The 24,914-nt window shown below is 44.4% G+C and overlaps 1 protein-coding gene across 1 annotated transcript in view; it reads left to right on the plus strand.

Moving 5' to 3' along the window:
- The window catches only part of ITCH (itchy E3 ubiquitin protein ligase), an 811,820-nt gene that overhangs the window by 419,282 nt on the left and 367,624 nt on the right, over positions 1–24,914 (plus strand). The window contains exon 10 of the mRNA XM_085619094.1: positions 24,095–24,269. Coding sequence (XP_085475220.1) covers positions 24,095–24,269 — 175 coding nt within the window. The remainder of the gene's footprint in view (positions 1–24,094; positions 24,270–24,914) is intronic.

Below are 24,914 nucleotides of genomic sequence, written 5' to 3' on the forward strand. Positions count from 1 at the left end.
CTGGCAACTTAATGTACGCCCATATCTTAGAGGATGATTGGGTAAGCCATTTTGAGGGCATGCTCCAGTCTGACCTAACCTCCAGGGAAGAGCGGGAGAGTATGGAAGGTAAATCCAAGGTCTCATTTACAGCGCAAGAGGTAAGAGCCGGTATCATGGCATTGTCCAAGTACAAGGCCCCAGGCCCGATCGGATTCCGCCAGACCTTTACATTGTGAATGTGGATACTTGGGTGCAGGTACTCATGGCAATTATAAATGCATCGGTTCAGGTTGGCCGCCCGGACTCATGGGCCCTATCGACTATTGTCCTTGTTTTTAAAAAGTTGATTGGGATAGCACTCCTTGCTATAGACCCATCTTCTGCTTCGATTCTGTGGTTAAGGTGGTGGGCCGTGTGGTTTTAGACAGACTTGTAACCTGGGCGGATAAAAACCATATCCAAGCTGAGGTACAATATGGATTCTGCCCAGGTTGTTCCACAGTGGATCAATGCTTAAACCTATATATGGTCTTGAACAAGTACCATGTGGCTTGTACTGGCTCTATCCACCTAGTTTTCATGGATCTGTCCTCTGCGTTTGATTGCATTAATAGATCAAAGCTTTGGCAGATGATGCTTTCTATTGGTATTGACTGGGATATTGTTTTGTTTTTAAGGGACCTTCACAGAGATACAAATGCGGTTGTCCGTTACTCGAAAGATCTTAAAGTGACCGGCAAGTTTGCTATTAGGAGAGGGGTGCGCCAAGGGTGTATCTTAGTTCTGTCCCTTTTTAATTTGTATATTAACTCCCTGGAGAAAGTACTTTTAAATTTAAAAGCTGATTGCCCCCAGGTGGGTAAGCGTAGTCTGCCAGTCCTTCTGTACGCAGATGATGCTGTCCTTGGGGCTAGGACAGCTAGGAGCCTGAATTCTTTTGTACATTTTATGGAGGACTTGGACCAGTTGGTTAACCACTGTAAGTCGTTTGTAATGCAGGTGGGACCTTGTACAGCTAAGCCCTATACTTTTAAGGTAGGAACTACGTCAGTCCCTAAGACAAATGTTTTCTCATACCTGGGAGTAGTGTTTGATGACACCCTGAGCTGGTGCCCGTTGATTAGTGGAAAGAAAGGGGACCTGGCTAGAGCAACTACTGCCGTTTTTTAATTTGTTTCCAGATTGAGTAGAAAACTGATCGGGCCTCCTGAAGATTTACAGAGCTAAATGTATTGCGAAGGCCACTTATGGGAGCGAGATATGAGGTTATACTGGGCAGGAGGCACTGCAATTTGTTGAAAATACTTTTTTTAGACGGGTACTTTCTTTATTGCAGAGCATTCCGTCGTATGTTGTGCATTAAGAATTTGGGATGGCTTTTATCTCTGATGAGCTGGCTTTTTGCCCTCTTGCTTTGTGGATGAAGATTTGGACCAAGAAAGAAAATGCCCTTAGTAAGGACGTTCTAAGGGATTTTCTCTCCCTTGATTAGGTTAAACATATCTATTGGTTTAAGTGTGTAAGAGAATGTCTTTTCATTTTAGGAAGGGCAGATCTATTTGACAATCCAGAAGCGATAGGTAGGCGGGATTTAACTTGGCTGAAAGAGCGTTTTATCAAAAGGCGCCTTTGGGATAGAGAGGAGATAGAGGTGAGAAAGCCCAGCGTGTGTAGGTACATTGAACTGAAAACCGTGCCAACTATTGAACCAGATCTCCTAGGGGTTGAAAGTAATCATGATCGCTTCTTACTGACTAGATTTTGGCTTGATCTTTTTCATTACCTTTTGGCCCATCCACATGGCGTTCATAGCGAGCAGTGTCTTATATCCTGTGGCTGCGACGAACAGTCTCCTCAGGATATGATGCACTTTTTACTGTTTTGTAGTTTTTATGAGACTCCCAGAAAGTCTTGTATTATTCCTATTCTTAAACAAGCTTGTTTTAAGAGGGTCAGACCTGCTTTTATCGATTTACAACTTCTTTCAAGAGATTCAGTACTGTATACGTTTAGCTTTTTAAGGTCCTCCATCAGGCTTAGGTCCAGTTCTGATTAATCTCTATAGTGGGGCCTACCTTTTAACTTTGTAAGTAGGGTGTCTATAATGGTCTTATTGCACTGTTTTTTTTAAAAATGTGCTGGAGTTTTTATTGATGTTTGTATGACTCTTATGGTTTGAAGTGAAAGAAATGAATCAAGTATGATGATGATGAGCTAATAAAAGATCATGGGCTGATGGGCATTTGGGCTCATTTGAAGACCCCAGAACTCGGGTTAGTTTTTTTACTTCTGTCATATTAAGTTAGTCAGTCTAGATTATTTTTCGTCTCCGCAGCGCTTGGCGGACAGGTGAGATTCGAGAGATGTTCCAGAGTCTTATCGAATCATAACCCATTGGTGCTCTCATTCCTGATCATGGGTCTGGTGACCACAGGGGGCAATTGGACTTTTGATTAAAAAAACAAAAACAAAAAACACTCCTCCTTGACACGGAATACGTTGACCATATGTGTAAGTGGATAAAGGACTGCCTGGCAAAAAATAGGTACTGCTACCGATAATATTGTATGGGATACATTAAAGGCAGTGGTCAGGGTGAAACTCTTGAGTTCTAGTTTACACCGGCACAAGCAGAGGCGTAGCCAGATTCAAGGGCTATATGAGGAACTTTCACTTTTGGAAGCACAACAGATCAAGCTGGTGATAGGGAAAAACAACTGTAAGGAGTCCCAACAGAAGATTGCGGTGCTCAAAGCTAGAATAAATCGCCATCTCAGAAAGGAAGTAGCTGCAGAATTCCAAAACTATTAGAGTGTAATGAATATGGGTAAAACATTGCAAGATTATTGGCACTCCTTATCAGTCAAAAAGACACAGAGAAAGGGCATAGCCGCTATATTGGACAGTTAGGGGTGCGTGCAAGGTTGAAATCACAACAGATATAAGGATTTTTAGAGAGTTTAAGAGGATCTATATACAGAGGATATATCTCCACCCATAGACAGCTACAAAAAAAAATTTAAGCACAATAAATGGGGGTGTGTAAAAGACTAAGATCGGGCCTTCTTGGAACTGCTGATCTCTCCTGAAAAGGTAGCTGAGGCTGTTCGATCTTTGGCTCTGGGGAAAACCATTGGACCAGACAGGTTACCTCTGGAGTTTTCTAGTACTTTTTACTCACCACTTGGGAAAGACCAGACCTCTTTTTGAGAGTACAGAGCGAGGGGGAGGCCCTTCCTCTTGGAAATTCCCTAACATTGTAATTTTAGCAAAAAGGGACGAGCCCCCTTTAAACCCAGGGTCTTACAGACCAATTTCATTAATAAATAGAGGTGTAAAAATCTGTGTTGATGTGTTTGTAAAACATCTAGGAAAGGTAATAGTCAATCTGTTATCATCCCACCAACATGGTTTTGTCCCTGGCTGGGGTATGGTTGATCATGTTATAAGGGTAATCACCCTGTTCGGTTTAGCTGAGGCAAAAAAAGCACCTATGAGCCTAATAATATTGGACGCCGAAAAGGCCTTTGACCGGGTTTCTTGGGGCTACCTATGGGAAGTCTTAAATTGGAAGGGACTCGTTCTCGGCTTCATTAGGGCATTATACCAGGACCCTAATGCTAGATTACAGATAATGGTGATAGAATCAAACAAGATCTTAATCACCAGGGGACAAGACAAAGGTGCCTGTGCTAGCCATTGCTATTCTTACTATATATCGACCCCTTTATCCCTATCGGAGAAGAATCCCAGGATCAGGCCAATTTAGGTAAATCAGGTGGAGTATAAAGTTCTGGCTTATAACGACATCGCTGTTGTAACACCAGATCTTCTAAGAGCCTTAACCGAAATCGAGAGAGAGGCTAATAGCTTCAGGGCACTAGCAGAATACCACATTAACGAGGTTAAGCCTCAGGTAGTGTGTACCGGGGGAATCGTTCTGAGGGACCAGCGGTGGCGGGTGGTGGATGATTCAATCTCTCTGAGGGTCAGGATAACATCTATTTTGGACCAGCTAGTGGAATTGAATTGAACGCCCCTGCTATCTAAGATAAGGCAGAAGTTTAACAGAATCACTAACATGTGCCTCTCATTGGTTGGAAGATGCAATATATAAAAAATGGTAATACTGCCAAAATATTATATATTTTATAGAACTCTCCCTTTGCAGGTCACCAAGAACTGTCTCTCAAAAGTAGAGTGTATGCTTTAATTTCCTCTGGCAGGTTAAGAAGCCAAGAAGGGCCTCTAAGTACATGATTCTTCCCTAGAGTGGGTGTGATGGGCTGCTCCTAGTTTTACATTTTACTATTGGTCCTGTATGCTGTAGCACATGGGGATCTTGATCAGGGGCAGGACACGTAATTTAACCCATTCTTTTTTTAACACAGTTAAATAGCTTGTAAATGAACTGCCTAAACACTCCAAAATAGATAGCTGAAATAGACTATTAGTTATGGATTCCTCACCTTAGAATTACACCTAGGCGTCAGACTGGATCTGGACAATTTTTCTTCAGCAGTACCCCTACGCATTGGTAGGTGGCTTCGGTCGACTCCACGTTTATCGTTGGTATCGTGATCACAGGAATGGTGTTGCGGTATCTACTTCGACACCGCCCCTGCGCGCTGATGTCAGTTCTTTCTTTTCCTGCGCGAGCCAGCGCACATCAGGAGAGAGCGGTAATGCGAGTTACTTTTTGACTCTCTTTTTCGACTTCATGTTGACTTCTTTTTGAGTCGTTTGAATCATGGTGCAGAGGGATGTCACATCGGTGGACCAACTTCAAGCCTTGTAGCTCCTGCAACAAGCTGATGTCGGTGACGGACCCCCATCTCGTGTGCCTCTGGTGTCTGCAGCTCGACCACAACCCGAAGTAGTGCTTCGACTGCTGGGCCATGGCCTGAAGCCTTTGCGGAAGCTTCTGGAGGCCCGGCAGTCAGCTCTGCGCCGCTCCGAGGTCATGGTCGAGAGGGAGCTCGCGGGACCGGTCGCGGAGCCATCACCACCACTCCTCGTCGAAGTCTTCATAGTCTGGTAAGTCGAAGCACAAAAAGAAGGCGAAGAAGCACCGTCGCTCTTCGCATTCCCCCCTGGCTGATGCATCGTGGGAATCGGGTGGTAGTCGTCCGACTCCGTCAGCGGAGTCTGTTGGGTCGGTTTTGAGTCTCCCACCATTCCTGGGAGCCGGAGCGACCCCAGCCCAACTTTGTAGTTTTTACGAAGCCCTCCACTCTATCTTTGTGCGTGCCTTCGGGCCCTGCAGACTCGGCTGGGGGCTCTAGGCCTTCAATACCAGCGTATGCCCCAGGGATCCAGGCCTGGATCCGGATCTGTGCCGGTCGACCTTACGTCACCTCCCCCGGCACCGAATCCATTGACGACACCTCTGCCACCTCCGACACCGGTTGTGTTCCCAACTGACGTCAACCCCAGCCTCCCTCTCGACGTGGACACGGAGCCAGTCCGGCATCGACCGACGTCTGTACTGGCTCCGACCAGTACCCCTGTTCTCCCCTGGTGTTCCCTATTGCCCTGAGTGGCTACCAGAGGATGGTGAGGAGGACTGGGAGGCATCTTTTGATCCTCTGGCAGACCAGTTAGAGGAACCGGACTGGAGAGAGGAGTTGGGTGAGGCCAGTGGTCTGGACACCTCTCCAGACCTTGGCATGCTATCTCATCCTACCGTGGTTATGGAGTAGGGTGCCTCTTGCGCTGTGGTGTTGCGTAGGGCAGCTGAGGCCTTGAACCTCGAGCTTCCTAAGGTGGTAGTCAGGACTAACCTCCTGACCGAGGTGCTTCAACCGGCAGCGGCCTCTTCGGAGCCCCAGCTGGTGTTCAATGAGGCCCTCACAGACATCCTTCTGGGCACTTGGTCCAAGCCCAGCACAGGGTCTCCTGTGGATAGGATGATTGCCCAACGCCACTGCCGGGCCCCAGGCGACTCCATTTTCCTCTCCTAAAACCCTACCCCCGAGAGCTTGGTGGTCCAAGCCTCTTCTTCCAAGAGCGCATTCCCTACCGCTCCACCTAATAGGGAATCCAAGAAGCTGCATCATCTTGGGAAGAAAATGTTTTCTTCTGCCAGCTTAGGACGCCTGTCGGTGAACACTGCATGTGTCTTGGGCCGTTACTTCCATTCTGTGTAGGACACGGTCGTGCAGGTGCTGCCACAGTGCCCGAAGGAGGCCCGGGTCATGCTCTCCGTACAGTTGCCGAAGGGAGAGACGCAGCAAAGTGCGCCATACGATGTGGACTGGACACCGCAGACTCACTGTGCAGGACTAATTCAACATCGGTAGCCCAGAGACGCTATGCCTGGCTGAGGTCCACTGGCTTTTCAGGTGATATCCAATCTGCGCTTTTGGACAGGCCCTTTGATGGCTGTTGCTTGTTTAGCAACAAAGCAGACAACGTGCTTTAAGTACTCCAGGTCGACGGCCAGCTCCTTGGGTCTCGCATTCACCTCTCGACCCACGCAGTTTGATGTTTCATCCCTTTAGTGGCTACGGAAGGGGTGCCCTGCCAAGTTCCGTCCAGAGCCACAGGCCTGCGCATGCTGTCCAGCCTCTGCGCAGCCAGGGACGTGGGACCCACCGTCGTAGGCCTGGGGGCCAGCGGGCGGGCTAGTCTACCATCACCCCCTCTGCAGCAGCCTCCAAGCCCTCCCAGTCCGACCTTTCAGGGCCACCAAATGCCAGTGGGTGGCAGGATTCTCCATCACCTCCCCCACTGGCTCAACATCACATTGGACAGGTGGGCTTAGCAGATAGTCCGAAGGGGCTACTCCCTCCCCTTCGAGACTACCCCTCCATCCATGCCTCCTCAATTCCATCGCATGTCGGAGGATCACTTGGCTCTTCTCCACCAGGAAGTTATGGCTCTCTTGGCCAAGGGAGCCATCAAGCGAGTTCCTGCCCCAGAAGTAGTTTGTGGTTGTTATTCTCAATACTTTCTGGTGCCAAAGAAGGACAAGGGCCTGAGGCCTATCTTGGATCTCAGGAACTTCAACCGCTTCCTCCGGAAGGAGATGTTCAAAATGTTGCCATTGGCTCAGGTCCTGTCTGTCCTCAACCCTGGAGACTGGATGGTAACGTTGGACTTGCAGGACGCTTATTTTCACATCTCCCGTCCTGCCCGCCCACAGTCGTTACCTATGGTTTACAGTAGGCCACGAGCACTTTCAGTTTACCGTGCTCCCCTTTGTCCTTACCAGCACCCCTTGGGTGTTCACAAAAGTGATGGCGGTGGTTGCAGCTTATCTGCGCAGATCAGGGTTTCCAGTCTTCCCCTATCTTGACGACTGGCTGTTGAAGGCGGGCTTGTTTCCCACCTCCAGACTACGGCCGACCTGCTGCATACGCCGGGGTTTATCATCAGTGTGCCAAAGTCACACCTGATTCCCTCTCAGAAGCTCCTTTTCATCGGAGCGGTTATGGACACATCAAGCTTATCCTCCCGAGCAGCGAGTCCGGGATATTCGGGCTATGATTCCAATCTTTCATCCTCTATCCCAGGTTTCGGTCAGAATGACCCTGAGGCTACTGGGCCTCATGGCCTCCTGCATCCTGCTGGTGGACTATGCCAGGTGGCATATGCGGGCACTGCAATGGGACCTGAAGTTTCAGTGGGCACAGCATCAGGGGACTCTTTCTTATTGCGTCCAGATCTCGGAGGGCACTGCACACCAATTGCAGTGGTGGCTTACGAACCAGGATTCGGTCCACGGCAGGTCCCTCTCCCTTCCCCAGCCAGAGTTCACAGGAGTGACGGATGCGTCACTTTTGGGGTGGGGCGGCCACATGGGAGAGGCGGAGATCAGAGGCCTCTGGTCTCCGGCAGAGGCTGTGCTCCATATCAACATACTGGAGCTCCGGGCGATTAGTCTTGCACTTAAGGCATTCCTTCCTTCTGTCATATGAAGAGTAGTGCAGGTGTTCACAGACAACACCACTGCCATGTGGTACGGCAACAAACGGGGCGGGTCGGGTTGTGGACCCTATGTCAGGAGGCTCTCCGCCTTTGGACAGGGCTGGAAAGTCAGGGCATGTCCCTGGTGGTTCAACACTTGGCAGGTTCTCTGAACGCCAGGGCGGACTCTTATCAGCCGCTGGTGCATGATGGATCAGGAATGGCGTCTTCACTTGGAGGTAGTGAAAAGTCTCTTTCAACGGTGGGGAGAGCCTTGGTTAGATCGATTCGCCACCGAGGAGCACGCACAATGTCAGGAGTTCTGCGCGTTGGAATTTCCAAGGCGGCACTTGCTCGGCAATGCTTTTTGTCGCGAGTGGAGTTGGGTTCTTCTATACGCTTTTCCAACTATACCACTTCTGCCCAGAGTGCTGAACAAGATCAAGCGCAACCGGGCCCAAGTCATTCTTGTGGCTTCGGACTGGGCACGAAGAGTCTGGTATCCCGAGCTCTTGAACATGGCCATCGATCCTCCGATAAGACTGCCCCTTCGGGAGGATCATCTGCCTCAGCAGCAGGGGGTGATCCTCCATTGGAACCTTTCCAGCCTCCACCTCCTTGCGTTGAGATTGAGCAGCGACAGTTGACAGCTTTCGACCTTTCTCCTGAAGTCTCTAATGTTATCTTGGCAGCCAGGCGTCCCTCCACCAAAACGGTATACGTCTGTAGATGGAACAAATTTGTGGCATGGTGCTTAGCAAAGGCTGTGGATCCACTTTCTGCCCCTCTTTCAGAGGTTCTCCTCTTCATTCTTTCCTTGGCCCAGCAGGGCTCTGTTCTGGTCACTCTCAAGGGCCATCTTTTGGCTTTTCTTCGCCTTCCAGATCAACCCTCTCTTTTCAAGTCCCCGATCGTATATTGTTTCCTTAAGGGCATTACTCACTTGTTTCCCCCTTTTCCTTTCGTAATGCCCCACTGGGACTTGAACCTGGTTCTGACCTATCTTATGTGCGCTCCTTTCGAGCTGCTACATAACTGTCCTCTCAGACTTTTGACACTCAAAACTGCCTTTTTGGTTGCCATCACCTCTGCTCGCAGGGTGAGTGAGCTTCAGGCTCTTTCTTCCAAACCTCCTTTCCTGGCTGTTCATCCAGACAAGGTTGTCCTTCGCAATAGGTCTTCTTTTCTTCCCAAAACGGTTACCTCTTTCCACATAGGACAGACCATCACTTTGCCCACCTTCTTCCCGCCCCGCATCCTTCTAAAGAGGATGAGAGGCCCACCGTCTGGATCCAAAATGTGCGCTTTCATTCTATCTGGATCGCACAACACAATTCCGGGTGGATGACTAGCTCTTTGTTGGCTATGTGGGCGCCAAGAAAGGTCATGCAAAACGGACCATCTCTCAATGAGTCGTGCTTTGCATCAAAATCTGTTATTCCTTAGCAAAAAAGGAACCTGCAGTAGGGCTGCGCGCCCATTACACCAGGGCGACGGTGGCCACTACTGCTTTGGGACTTGGAGTCGTCCTACAGGACATCTCCCAGGCAGCTACGTGGGCTCCATTGCACACGTTCACTAAACATTACTGCCTGGACAGCCAAGTCCGGACAGACGGCTTCTTTGGCCGTTCAGTTCTCCATGACTTTCTGGTGTGAACTTAGTTCGCAGACCCACCTATGGGGTAGGTATTGCTGGAGTATCTATTTTAAGGCGAGGAATCCATAACTAAAAGTCTCTTTCAGATGACAAGTTACTTATCATAGCGATATATCTGTAAGAGATCTATATTAGTTACGGATTCCTCACGGCCCCCCACCATCCTCCCCGTTCTGCGAACTGGCTTCTAGGGCAAGGAACTCCCTTTCAGGGCCCTAGTTTTGTGCACCAGTGGTCAGTATCTTGCATGGCTCTGCTCACCTGGCATGGAATGTCATGTAAAGAACTGACGTCAGCATGCAGGGGTGGCGTCTAAGTACATACCGCAACGTCATTGCGGCAATCACTACGCCAGTGACAAAATCTGACTCGTCCGACGCCACCTACCAACCCTCAGGGGTACTGCTGAAGAAAAATTCTCCGGATCCAGTCTGACGCCTGGAGGTAATTCTAAGGTGAGGAATCCATATGTAATATGTCTCTTACAGATATATTGTTACCGAAGGTATGTAACTTGTTCTTTAGTGGTTATGAAAGCACTTTTTTATAAAAAAAGAAAAACATGAATAGGATGAAAATATATCAGTTCACTTTACTGATGTGCAAAAGATAAACATTTTTGCTGCAGCTCAATTGCCACAGACTGTTTTATTTGCTATATAGTTTTATTAGTAAAACTGCATGTTAGTGGGAAAGTTTGTGGCCATTTGCATGGAAAATATGCTGTTTGTAAATGACAGTACGCTATCAAATCATACTTTAGTAATGCATTTAATAAAAGTGAGTTTTTATACCGGAACTGAGAAACATTCCTGCCCTCGGCCTGATGACAGTGCTATTAGTAAACCTAAATCAATATACACAAAGTACCTCTGACACCATGAATCAATTTTCCAATCTGCCACAATGGTTTTTTCAATTGACCTTGGGCTATCATTTATTTATAGCTTAATTCGTTATTTTCAAATAGGTGGAAAAAAAAGGTTAGCATACATTTTAGGACATTTGACCCCTTCTTTTTAAATACATAGAATACTTTGAACAAAAATACAATACACATAGACAATATTTACATCACTAACATTCAAGTGAACTAACAATTTAAGACAAATGTACAAACAAAACAATGTGTTCCTGATTTTAAAGACTCGTTGCTAACATGAGTAAGCCCTACTGGATTATAGTTTTAATTGGGACTTTATTTTCTTCAGTCCTCAATTATAATCGCTATACAGGTCCTGAAGAGGTCAGAGAATTATTTACAGACTCTAATTGAGAGCGTCCACTGTTCTGCTCAGATGTGCCTTAGTATGGAGCAATGTCGTTTGACTTGGTTGCTCTGAACCTCTCTTTATGAAGAGCCAACTCGTTTCGACCTTCAATAAGTGGGACCAAGCGCGATGTTTCAAACGAAGGTCCTCATCAGGGTGGGGCTATAAACAGGTAGGGCTTTGGATGCCATCTTGGGCTCACGTGGTAGAGTACCGTGAAGCTCCTGTATTCCTTTCTGTTGCGTTTAGTTCATAACGATATTCAGTGACTCTTCTTTTGTATCTCTGAGTTTGTAGTGTTTCTCTCTTCAGAAAGTCTCCTCCCGGTCCGCGATCTTGTCAGAGTTTCACCTTTCAGTCCGTAGTGTCTCTTACTCCGGGGCGTTTCTCTCTTCTAGACTTCGCCTCCCGGTCTGTAATGGCGGTGACTTAACACCGTTCTTTCCTCTGCATCCAGATGAAACTCCGACGAGATTGTGGACCGGGAGGCGACTTCCTGAAGAGAGAAATGCTACAAACTCAGAGATACAAAAACAGAGTCACTGAATATCGTTATCAACTAAATGCAACAGAAAGAAATACAGGAGCTTCACGGTACTCTACCACGTGAGCCCAAGATGGCATCCAAAGTCCTACCTGTTTAAAGCCCCGCCCTGATGAAGACCTTTGTTTGAAACATTGCGCTTGGTCCCACTTATTGAAGGTCGAAACGCGTTGGCTCTTCATAAAGAGAGGTTCAGAGCAACCAAATCTAACGACATTGCTCCATACTAAGGCACATTTGAGCAAAACAGTGGACGCTCTCAATTAGTCTGTAAATAATTCTCTGACCTCTCCAGGACCTGTATAGCGATTATAATTGAGGACTGAAGAAAATAAAGTCCCAATTACAACTATAATCCAGTAGGACTTATTCATGTTAGCAACGAGTCTTTAAAATCAGGAACACTTTGTTTTGTTGGTACATTTGTTTTAAAGTGTTAGGTCCCTTGAATGTTAGTGATCTAAATATTGTCTATGCGTATTGTATTTTTGTTCAAAGTATTGTATGTATTTAAAAAGAAGGGGTCATATGTCCTAAATTGTAATGTGATGGTAACCTCTTTTTTCCACCTATTTGAAAATAACGACTGAATCCATATGTTGGACTTGGCCCTTTCTGCAGGGTCATCCCTAAACTTTTTGCCTTCCTCCTGCATTTTTTCTGACCTGTTGTTGGCTGTTTTATGACTATGGGCACTTTACCACTGCTGATCAGTGCTAAAGTGCATATGCTCTCCCCATTGTAAATTGCTATGTTGGTTGGATTCCATAATTGGCTTATTTGGTTTACTGTCAGACCCCAGTAAAGTGCACCAGGAGTGCCCGGGCGTGTAAATACAAATGCCGCTGGTGGGCTCGCAGCACTGGTTGTGCCACCCACAGAAGCGGCCTGGTAAAATGTGTCTAGGGTCTGTCATCGCAGAACCTGCGTGCAGTCTGGTACTGTCATGCTGACTGGGCAAGTGCACCCACTTGCCAGTCCCTAAACCTTCCCTTTACTTCATATGAGTCACCCCTATGGTAGGCCCAAGGGCAGGGTGCATTGTAAGCATAAGGTAGGACAAGCCCTGATGTGTGTGGCATGTCCTAATAGTGAATTACACCCATTTTCGTTTTTCGCTATTGTAAGGCTACCCTTTTCTCATAGGCCAGAATGGGCGGTTAAGATTGTTACATCCTATGATCCTAACCGACCCAGGGAACATGGTAGAAAATCGAGTTTAGTATGCCTGAACTCAGAATAATAAGGTACATCTTTTCGTTAGGTTTATTTTAATATTCTGCGTTTGCAAATGCCACGTTTAGAAAGTTGGCATTTGCTTGCCTAACCATTTCAGCCCGCCTCTGCGTGATGTGTATCTGCTGTCTGGCTTGTGTGAGTGACAGGGCTGGGGAAACCCAGATGGGCAGGGCTAGGTAGCCTGGTGGTGAATAGAAAGATTGACAGGTAGATGGGTGGGAGGAGTTCACCTGGACTCTGAATAGGACTGTGCTCTGCCACCACAATGCCGGCTCCGCCCCCTGTGGAGCGTCTGATGACTCTGCCCTTCACTCTGAAAGAAGAAGCCTGCATCGCGTCAACAAAGTGCTCCAGAACTGGACTGAACTAGGCAAGGGCCCCCCTGGCCTGGGAGAACAAAAGAAATGTAGTATAAATGTAGGAGCCCTGCACATAAGAAATCAGATCCGCTTTGAACCAAGAAGAATCTCTGCCTGAGGAGGAGGCGCCGGGAAAGCTGTAAGGAGGAAGACTGTCCCTATCCTGGGGGACTGGCCTGCAGTGGTGACCTTGCTGCCAAAGGAGAGAAGAGGAACCTTTTGCTAGAGACTTTGCTTTATTTTTATTTTCAAGAACCTTGTGCTTTTCAAAACGATCTCCAAGGGCTTGGAAGCGAGCTTGCCCCCTGAACTGAGCCCCAGGACCATTGGGCTCAACCTGACCTTCACTCGCCCACCGCTGGACTGTGGTGTTCCTTCCCTCGCCGGAGGCGTGACTATCGTGCCACCAGCCCCTCCTTGAGCCGTGACCGGACTGCTTAGCCGCCCCTGCCTTGGGAAGAGCCTCGCTCGATCTGAGCCGCTCTCCCTACGCCGTGCTGGGCTGCCCCCGTCACCTCGCTCGCCGGAGGCTCGCTGCGCACCTTCACCCCTCCCGCCGGAATCGGCGTTGTGAGCATCTTCAAGCCTCGGAGGACCCGGACGTAAACAGCGTGCCCGGCTGCCCCGCTTTATTCACTTGCCACCTGTAACACCCCGCTCTTGCTGTGAGCCTGAAGGACCAGATCCCCCTCGTGAAGTGTGGGAGCCCCGGACGCCGCCTCGCCCTTCTGACGAAGAGCCGCTGAAATCCCGCACCCGCCTTCACGAAAAGAAACAAGGTACTGTACTTACGAACTCAACCGCGCGCTCGCATCGGATCCAGGGTCCGCAATGTTCTGATTTCCCTGTCGTCTGCCGCGTGCTTCCCGGTTGCCGCCTCAGCGCAAAGTGCGCTGAGGCCCGCAGTCACCTTTGTGTCCGCCTAAGAACTTTCCGTAATAAAGAGAACTTTTCCGTATCTATAGAAATTGTGGCCCCACCGTTTCACCGTTACTGGGCCGTGTACTAACTCTGCTGAAACTATATAAAAATCTTATTTTCGTATACAACCTGATTGGTGTCCGTTTGTGGTGCATGCAAGTGGTTTACTGTATGTATAAATTGCAATTGCTTAACCGTGTACGCCTGAGGTTTAGCCTTGACTGCTCGCGCCACGCACCTAGAGGGTGAGCAGGGGTTATTCTGAGGAGTCATCCATCGCCCTGACTAGACATGAAGGGTCCCTGCTTGTCGCTGGTACTTGCCTGCGCCAACCAGAGGCCCCTCATTTCTAACACCATAAATAAATGGTAGCCCAAGGTTAATTGAGAAAATCATTGTGGCAGAATGGACAATTGATTCATGGTGTCAGAGGTACTTTGTGTATATTGATGATAGTTTTTGATTCCAACCTCTGATTTTCCTGAACTGAATCATTCCCATTTTCTAGACGTACTTATTAGTGAACTTACAGGCAGGTGAGAGGTTATGTGTCCCCTATATGTGGGTTAGATTCTTATTATACATGGAGCAAAGGGTTAGTCTATTAAATCAACCAAAATAGCTTTTTGTACAGCAGAAAGGCTGAACTTGCATATTTGAAGGTGCTCTCATATGTGATGATGAAGACAAAAGCGGCTTGGTAAAATAAAATATTTGATAGGATCACACAATTTGAGACCAGATTACGTTACAGCACGTTACAGTCAAGTCGAGTAGATTATTCAAGTCACTAGACCTGCAGGACTTTTTAGGATTTTTCGAGGCCTGTATAGGATGGAGGCATCCTCAGGTGTCAAGGCAGGCAGATCTAAATCTTTAAGGTATTTGTTTATTTACTGCTCCAACCCTAGGCCTCCTATTTGGGCATTTAAATACAAATCAGTGTAATAGAAAAAAAACAATCTACACCCATCCTCTAAAAAGAGAATTTCCTCCTTCTATTTCTTTCCCCAAAAGGCTTTTATGAAAATAAGGACACCCCAAATGGTACATTTAAAGGCCTCCCAGGGGCTAAAAAAATGTCAGTCCTTGATGCTGAGTGAGTGTTTTAGAATAGCAGGTGTACGACCTAAATGTTGCATTCTTCCATCTCCATATATCATACTAAGCAAATACAGATATCTTAAGGGGAAAAAAACAGTATGCCTCTTCCATTCTCTTTTGCTGAAATGGAAGAGTCCATACCAACGTTTGAAACAAAATGTAAAAACCTCTACTGTAATAGTCGCCTCCTGCAGAGAGCTTATTCCCACCTAAGCATCTGAAGTTTACTCTGATCATCATTCACAGTGTCGTAATTAGAAATGATAATGACTTCACAGTTTCCCATTTCTATGGGATATATGGCCGAGCACCCTCCCAGATTCCCAATAAGCAGGTAATATTTTATTTGCAGGCCTTTTTTTTCCCACAAGAATACAAATTCTCCCCCCGCCCCCACGTAGCTTCAGCTGAGGAGAAGAAGAAATCCCATTGCTCAGGTATTTCACTTTATTATGCTCCTACCCTTCCTTATTCAATGTGTCTCGCATTAGTATTATGCTAGGGTTAAACTGTTTACACCAGGCATAAATAGCCTCCATTTCTAACCTATTGTTAAGCCCTTTAACATTAAATATGATAAACATCACCCCTCCCAAAAAATTAAGCCAGATTTCCTGTGGATAGCCTTAGAAATACCCCAACATTTCAGGGCTTCACACACTGCCTAGCCCTACATGTACCTTCTTTCTTTCCTTACTGACAAGAGAAACTTTCTTTCCTCTTGCCCCTACTCTCCCCCACTCCCCCCACACCCTTCCAGCGCCGCACCATAGTGCCCCACCCATAGCCTCCAAAGCACCCAAACACCCTGCAACCCCTTCCAGGAGCAGCTAGCCTCTAGTAGCCAAGTCCTCCTTCTCCAAGCATGAAATAGGAGCGTTTGTCTTGCACTTAAAGCTGCCCGGATTTTGGGGGGGGGGGGAGGTGTTACCCTATTGGCTCTAGCAATAGACATGTCTGCCTGTGGTTCTTTGAGAACATATGTGAAGATCAGCTTGTAAACCATCTATCATTTATTTCAGAGTCTCTCGCTTATCTTTCCGGTACAATTTGGAGCTCAGGGTCTATTGTCAATGTCCTCAATATTTCTAATAGAGCCTTTCATCTTTTTCTGTAGTTGTTCAACCACCTTGGACTGGTGGATAATTATTTTCCAAAGCAGATATTCTCTGTTCTACTTCTTCATAGCAGGCATTCAAATGCATCATATTTTCCAAAGTCAGTTCCAGTTTGGCTTTAAGTTTGCTTGCCATCACTGATGAGTCATCAGTAGTGCATAAATTACTTCATCCACCATGTGAGAAGGTAAAAAAGTATGACTAGGATAACACACTCTTTAAAACCTTATAAATAGATAGCAGCAGTGTTTTCCCAGTGGAAGATAATAAAAGAAACAAAAAAAGCAGAGGTCAGAAATCAACCGCCTAAGGGAAAACCTTGGTAAGGCTAGTTATAGTATATTAATTTGAAAAAACATAGGTGTGGGCACCTACAGAAGTGTTTTAAATAGTTTAAAGTTAAAAAACAGGGGAGATACCCTTATGTTTAGAAGAGAGACAGGGCGAATACAGACAAAGAAACCAAAAGTCCCTATTCTATATATAATCTAATCAGGATCATGGGTAGTTTACAGTGCTCTATTTTTAGTAAAAATCAAGAATACTTATAAATAGATCTTCAGTTATGAGAGTCAGTATCACATGGGAGGTCAATGACAACTTAATTGTGACATATAAAAAAATTGTATTCAAGAACAATTACACAAGCAAAGTTAAAAACATTTCATGTTAAAATATAATTTAAACACCGATATATCACAAGGAAACAGAAGTCGACGCTGCGTTTCGGTGAGTTGGTAATTGTTCACCTTTTTCAGGACAGTTTTCTAGGTAGCAAAAACATTGTATTAATAATATAATAATACTAACAATCTCATGTGGCTTGACTGCATCTCATTTGACCTACAGCAATACATCTTAAAATAATGGCATCTGACTCTAAAAGAACCATTGTGTGTATTTCGCATCTAGTGATTAATATTTGCATTACAAATTACTAGAGATGGCACCACAAAAAGCAATTATATTAATCATCTTCACGAGTCACCTAAAGATTAAATCACTACTCATGATCCATTATTAAGCCTGCTAAAAACGAAATTTAATTGCATACCTACCTAATGTAGGGAATTGCTAGGATTCAAATTCCCTAGACAATTGTTGAAGCGAAATGTGCTTGAATTGAGTAAAGGGCTTTGGCGATGTCCCTGAAATGTGAAGGGGTATTGTACATACCTCAATTTAAATGCCGATTGGCGTTTACTAGGTTTGTTGGTGCCACCAATATATAATTATTCGTAGGATAAAAGACAAGGTCTAAAGAGAATTTTTTTTACGGAGAGTGTTACTTAAAAACATCTCTGTATTGTCGCCAGTTTAAAATAAGAACCAATTGTATAGAAAGACTTACCCAGGGATTGACTGAATTGTTATATATAACCCTCACAGATGTGCCGTGATTGGAGGAAATAGTTAACAAATTTATCCCTGTCTGTTTCCAATATAGCGGAGGAAAAGCTGTTTTAAAGAAGAGATTAAGAATACCGTCACACCCTATGGTAGTGATGGGGGTGCTTGATTGGCTGTAAAGGTATCCTTCACAAAAAGGAGCTACAGAGGGAATTGACGCTAGTTGCCCTCCACTCACAACTTTCTCTTCACAAAAAACCTGCTCTATAGCTAAGGATACAAACCATAAGCATTCCCCACACCTCTTATTGGTGATAATGCTTCAGGTACTGGCCAAACTATGCTGTACACTAGGGGTGCTCCTATTCTTCTTAAAAAAATCTTAGTGTCACTATCTTCCACAAACAACCCCCTGTGAGTGTTTCTCATTTCACACACTATCTCTATTCCACCACCAAAAAAGTGTGAGAAAGGTGAGGAGGCACCTCACGGAAGCACCCACCAGGGAGCCACTGATAGGTTTTCATCAGTTTGCTCCACTTATCATCAATAGCCTCCACACCGTCTAAATTATATAATGTATGTGAAAATTGTGCTCAACTTAATTGAAACAAATTATTGTGAAAAACCTGACCCCCCTATGTAAGAGTGTTGAAAAATAATTTTTCTAACTCCTACACTATAAAAACGAGCTAAACAACCACTGGCACTATTTCCATTTTATTCTCTGCTGTGTGTTTGCTCATGCTAAAAACAAGACCAACTGTCGTGCTTCATCATTGTTGTAAAAGAAGCCAACATGTTTCATTGCCTGTTGATACTTCCCGGCAATTTCTTCAGGGCTAGGGGTCAGTCCTCGCCACACTGTCAAATACAGTACTATTCCTGTGGAAGATAGACACAAACAACACCGAACAAAACATTGAGTTACACACATACACGTAGCTCTACACACCCAAAACATTTTTGGGGGATGTTACTGCTCATTGAGACGGGGCCACAAGAGTTTTTACCTGGTGGTCGCACATTTATAGCATACCAGCAGCCACCTTCGGGATACAGTGTGCTCGTCCACAGTACCCGGATCTCTCAAGCACGGTTGCTCTCCGTCAACCTGCAAGTCAAATTCATTCAATCTATGTATATCCCTTTCAAGCCCATTTTACTCATTACATTTTAGGGTCTGGACGACTTTACAATCACACATCATTGGCATTGGACGAGAGCACGCTGTCTACCTCATACCGGCGTGCCCCCTGCCTTAACCCTTTGTAAGTTCCCCCACTGAGAAGAAATCTCAAGTCTCTTGCCTCCATTTCTAATAGCCAACGATTGTTCACGAAGGCGCAAGGCTTAGGGCATCACGTTCACTTCACGCATTCCTTCGTGTTAGCGCCAATTACTGGTCACACTCCCCCAGCTTACCGGCAAAACGCTACGTTCGGATTCCTTGCTCCCCTCTCGTCCCCCATGTATTTTTGGGCGTATTTGAACGCCCGTGTACGAGCGTCTCGACACGCCCTCCTACTTCCGGTGCGCGCTTGATAACAGAGCGTTTACTTTCATCGCCATCTTAGAATGGTGTGCTATAACTTCATGAGCACTTTTAGACCAATACAGATCAAATCTGCAGGTTTAAAAAATACAATTTGGAATTTTTGAGGGTCTTTACAATGGACAACCAGATATCAGCAGGAACAAGATTCCCCTATTAAAATTTACAAATTAAAAATTATGAAAACTATATGTATTTTCAACACTGGGGATTTAATCTTAACAAGCCCGGTATACTGCGCATTTGAACGCCCGCATACCAGCGTCTCGACACGCCCTGCAATTTCCAGCGCGCACATAATAACAAAGAGTTTACTTTCAGCACCTTCATAGAATGGTGTGATTTAAAAACCGATTGCTCAGAGGTGTTTGTCAGATCCTAATGCAATATCAATTTTGCAGAGCAAAAACCTTCATGGAGTTTTGAGGTTAACTCCACCCTTGTGGACGCATATCTAATTCAGTACTAATGATAATGTTATGTACAAGTGTGGGTTCCAGCACTAAACATGTGCTATGACCTTGCTCCACTCAATAACATCATTAAGGCCCTGTTGGTCAACTCGCTACTGATAAATCCATCTGGCCTCTTTTGTGGCCAGTCTGTTCATAATACTAAATGTGTCTCCCCACACCTTTTCTAACACTGTCCACTTAATGTCCCTGTAATGTCTCAATTCACGATAGTGCCCCACCAAACGGGTAGTCAATTTGCCTTCTTTGATGGTACTCAGGTGTTCCTGAATTCTAGTCTTGATCTTACGGGTTGTCCGACCAATGTAGTGCAACCCGCACTGGCAAGTCAATCGATATATAACATTTGTAGTGTTGCAATTGGTGAATTTGTTAGGATACCATACTCTCCAATTCACCAATTCAACACTCTTCGCTGTTCCTGTAAGCTCGCACACCGAGCACCCCCCACAAGGATGGTGGCCGGTGGGCAGTCCTGATGTTTTGACCTCCTGTCTCGGGCGAGTATGCACCAATTGATCCCTTAGCTTACGAGATCTTTTAAACGCAAACCTAGGGGGTGGCATAACAAAGTTCTTCATACTCCGTATAGACCAGTGTTTCCTAATGATCTGGCGTATCCTAGTCGATAGTGGATCAAATGTTGTGGGAGGCATTCCCCTTTCTCCTTAGCATTCCTCTCAAGCAGGGCCGCTCTGGGTGTGTTTAATGCCCTTTTCTTGGCTCTGTTCACAATTTTTCTCGGGTATGGCTGTAAAGGTACTCAGTTTTTACCTGATGTAGTTCCTGCAGTAATCATGCAACCGGTAGAATAAAACCTGTAAATACAAGGTGCCAGGTTACTTAACGCATAAGTATAAGGGAATAAATAAATAGTAATAGTGCGCCCTATAGGTTCATTATTTTGGCGTCATATCCGTTTTTTCAATCGTGTCTACTGATAATAAAATGCATGAATGCATTTAACTTGTTCTAGATTTGGGCCTCATTATTTCCGTAGCGTTATCTACTACCGAGATGTTAATAACGTTGTACTATATTTAGACGGCTGTACCATATTTAAACAAAGGTGCTGCATTGTTGCCTGAGTCGATCAAGTCTACGGGCGCCAAAATAAATATTAATTCAATGTTAAATATCTAACATAAATCACCACGTTTTATGTTGATGTTAACCATAATTCATTACCGATATGCAGTCGCACTTACCTTTTAAAATCAATCAGGCCTCCCTGCACCAACGAACAGCTTCCGGGTCGGGTTACTCGCTTATGTCTGACCCGGGACTCCTTTATATATAAAAAAAAATATGTCACGTGGTGGCTACTGAAGACAAGTGATTACTAATTTACAAAATTTCATATCTACTGACCTGTTCTAGTAGATGGTTTGGAATGTTGATTTGTTCTTCAAAAATATTATACTTTGGAAACGGACAGGGATAAATTTGTAAACTATTTCCTCCAATCACGTCACATCTGCGAGGGCTATATATAACAGTTCAGTCAATCCCTGGGTAAGCCTTTCTATACAATTGGTTCTTATTTTTTAACTGGCGACAATACAGAGATGTTTTTAAGTAACACTCTCCGTAAAAAAAATTCTCTTTAGACCTTGTCTTTTATCCTACGAATAATTATATATTGGTGGCACCAACGAACCTTCTAAACGCCAATCGGCATTTAAATTAAGGTATGTACAATACCCCTTCACATTTCAGGGACATCGCCAAAGCCCTTTACTCAATTCAAGCACATTTCGCTTCAACAATTGTCTAGGGAATTTGAATCCTAGCAATTTCCTACATTAGGTAGGTATGCAATTAAATTTCGTTTTTAGCAGGCTTAATAATGGATCATGGGTAGTGATTTAATCTTTAGGTGACTCGTGAGGATGATTAATAAAATTGCTTTTTGTGGTGCTATGGCTAGTAATTTGTAATGCAAATATTAATCACTAGATACGTAATGCACCCAATGGTTCTTTTAGAGTCAGATGCAATTATTTTAACATGTAGTGCTGTAGGTCAAATGAGATGCAGTCAAACCACATGAGATTGTTAGTATTATTAATACAATGTTTTTGCTACCTAGAAAACTGTCCTGAAGAAGGTGAACAATTATCAACTCACCGAAACGCAGCGTTGACTTCTGTTTTCTCGTGATATATCTGTGTATACATTGTATTATAACATGTAATGTTTTTAACTTTGCTTGTGTAATTTTTATTGAATAACATTTTTTTATGTTACATTTAAGTTGTCATTGACCTCCCGTGTGATACTGACTCTCATAACTGAAGATGATGTATTTTTAAGTATTCTTGATTTTTACTAAAAATAGAGCACTGTAACCTACCCATGATCCTGATTATATTATATATATATAATAGGGACTTTTGCTTTCTTTGTCTTAAATCGTTTAAAAACACCTTCTGTAGATACCCACACCTGTGGTTTTTAGAAATGAATAAGCTATAAATAACCTTATCAATGTTTTCTCTCAGGTGATCCATTTCAAAATTATTTGCTTTTTTTGTTTCTCTGACTAACTTTTAATTAGAAAACACTGCTAGTATCTATCTATAAGGGTTTCGAGTTAGGATTATCCTGGCCATACCTAATTTCTTTCTCACCTGGTAGATGATGTACTTCAACAATAATGAATGTGTAATATTAATTTATGTACTGCTAAGGATTGTTTATAAACTTGTTTTTGTTTTCCATCTTTTTCCTATTTCACTTCTATCTTTCTATTTGATTGTTTTTTTGTTGTGGTACTTGGCCTATATATCGATGTAAATTTAATGGTCCTGTCTTCTTGTAACAGTTTGGTCCTGAGGAAACGACAATAAAAACTATAGTTGCAAAATACATGTTGGCCTATTTTTTTCACAGATGTGCGATTATTCAAATCAAAATAAATGGTCTACAACCTTTAAAACTTTTGTTTTATCTTTAAGACCCATGCACACTATAGAATCTATCCGAATCGGTGCATTTGCATAAATGCAAATAGGCCACTGGTTTCTCCTTCCGCATAAAAAAACAGGGGGGCCACGAGAGACCACTCATATCCTGTTGAGAAATAGATCAAAGACAACTACCACATACATCACCTAATATCCATAATATACAAACACTTATTAAGACCCAATCCACCGGGGAAGACTCCAGGCACACAAGGCACCTACACTAGGTGATTGGCTGGATAGGCTATGGCAAATTGTTACAGTGGGAAAAAGTGTGTTGGCCATAGAACAAAAACAGAAATTATATGCTATTAATTGGGCCTTATTGATTACGATCCTCCCACGAGTATCGGCACTTACCGTGTGCCAGGTACTTAAAGGTAAAGTATCTCCTACCCATCGATAAATATTACATTGGTGGCAAAGATTTAATCTGATTCCTGACGGGCTAGGCGAATCCTTGCCTCAAAAACAACACAAGGTTATACTCATGAGGTGGGTGAGTAGGGGTGTTGAATCGGGGTAGAAAGACATAGAGGAAATGTTGGCAAAGATGTATACATTTGCTCCTTGTCGGACAGTGGTTGTAGGCAATTGAAATTTAAACCATAAAAGTATTGTTTTTCTATCTATTTTTGGCCAGTGAGTAAGGTATTTGAATGACTGAAATGTAAATTTACAGGACTACCTTCATATTCAGTCCCATACCTATTGTTGAAAAGCATACATTCACGTTTATCATACAGACTTCATAAATCTTTTCTCAATTTGATTGGTTTATGATATTGCCAGAGGGTAGGCAGTATACCATATTTGAAGTCTAATAGTCCTAGTAGGAAGCCCATTGTCCCCAACTTAGCCCACTATAAATATCAAACCCTATCTGCTCAAGGTTTCAGTGCAAATCCACCAAGATTGCAGCACCCTCAAGTTTCAGACCTTGGCCTGTGGCATCCAATAGTCTGTCCCATAATACCTGCACTCTTTTTTGGCTTGTTCCTCTTCGACACAAATATCCAACTGCTTCCTAGTCTAATTAACTTTGATCTGTACTGACTGATCCAGAAATTGGGCATATGTGAAATAAAACCCTCAAACAAATTCCAACCAGTTTTTGGGTAGCTTTTACAAGGACAACCTTAGCTTTCGATTGCTACCCAGTAAGGCCACTCATTGGGCGGGTCCAAGGTATGAGAAAGTATGAATGAATATGTTGCTATATCTTCGCTCTCTTCTAGACGTGGAGGCTGTGCTCAGCATCTTTCTGCATAATGCGATTTACTGCTCATAACCTCATGCATGGCAGCAAATGCTTCCACATATCTAGCACTGCATCCACACAAACGGCCACAGATGCAAGCTCTGGTCTGCAACTAATCGAGCACCATTCACCGTGGCAAGGTGACAGAAGTGGCAAGCGTATGCTATTCAGGTGTATTATATTGGTGTAAAACTAACAAAAATTATAACATTGTGAAAGCTTGTGTTTTTATTTCAAACACTTCTCTAAGTTTCTCTGTCACCTTATTTCCTCAAATCAGATCTACCACAACAGTGCTGAAAAAACACTATTGCACATATTGGTTGATCAGCTTGATATAATAAAGGTGATTAAACGTTCTTCTTTTTCAACACTTAGATGGGAAAGGCGTGTTGATAACATGAACAGAATTTATTATGTTGACCACATTACCCGAACAACAACCTGGCAGCGACCTACACTCGAATCAGTGCGGAATTATGAGCAGTGGCAGCTTCAGCGTAATCAGCTACAGGGAGCGATGCAACAATTTAACCAGAGATTCATCTATGGGGTAAGAAGCATGTTAAACAAGGATTGATTTACTGTTCCTGACAAATTTTAGATACTTTAATCTTTAATGTATGTATCGTCCCTCTGGAGTATTCTCTATTGACCTAGATGCTTTACCTTTGTCATCCATTGCTAAAATCCAAAACACTGTATAAAGAGAAGCTGCGACAAAAGCAACATCGACTATGCCCGGCCCAGCTGCATGTTATGAAAGAGCTTCAAAAATAATTCTCTTCCTAATTGGTAGCCAATGTAGTTTCTTAAGTGCTTGGGAGGCTGACTAGTGCTTAGGGATCCTGAAGAGCACCCGAGCTGCCGCATTCTGCAAGATCTGGAATTTGTTGAAAACATGCTGCTGTGCATGCATATACAAACTATTGCAGTAATCGATCCGTGGTAGTACCAATGTTGTAATCACAGTTTTCTGTAAATCAGCCGGGATAAAAGACAACACTTTTGTAGCCATTTTTAGCTTCTTTTTTTTTTTAGCATAACTTAGGGCGACACACAAAAAAGCTGAGCACTAATTAGGGTGAAAATGGTCCTTGGTTTTTTGTGTTCCAGTTTGGGGCAGGGTCGAGACTGATTTGAATATGGCTGGGCCCAATCGGAGGTGGCATGGCGTGCAAAATAACATTGGACTGAG

Source organism: Triturus cristatus, chromosome 7 (assembly GCF_964204655.1).
Source record: "Triturus cristatus chromosome 7, aTriCri1.1, whole genome shotgun sequence".
Lineage (NCBI taxonomy): Eukaryota > Metazoa > Chordata > Amphibia > Caudata > Salamandridae > Triturus > Triturus cristatus.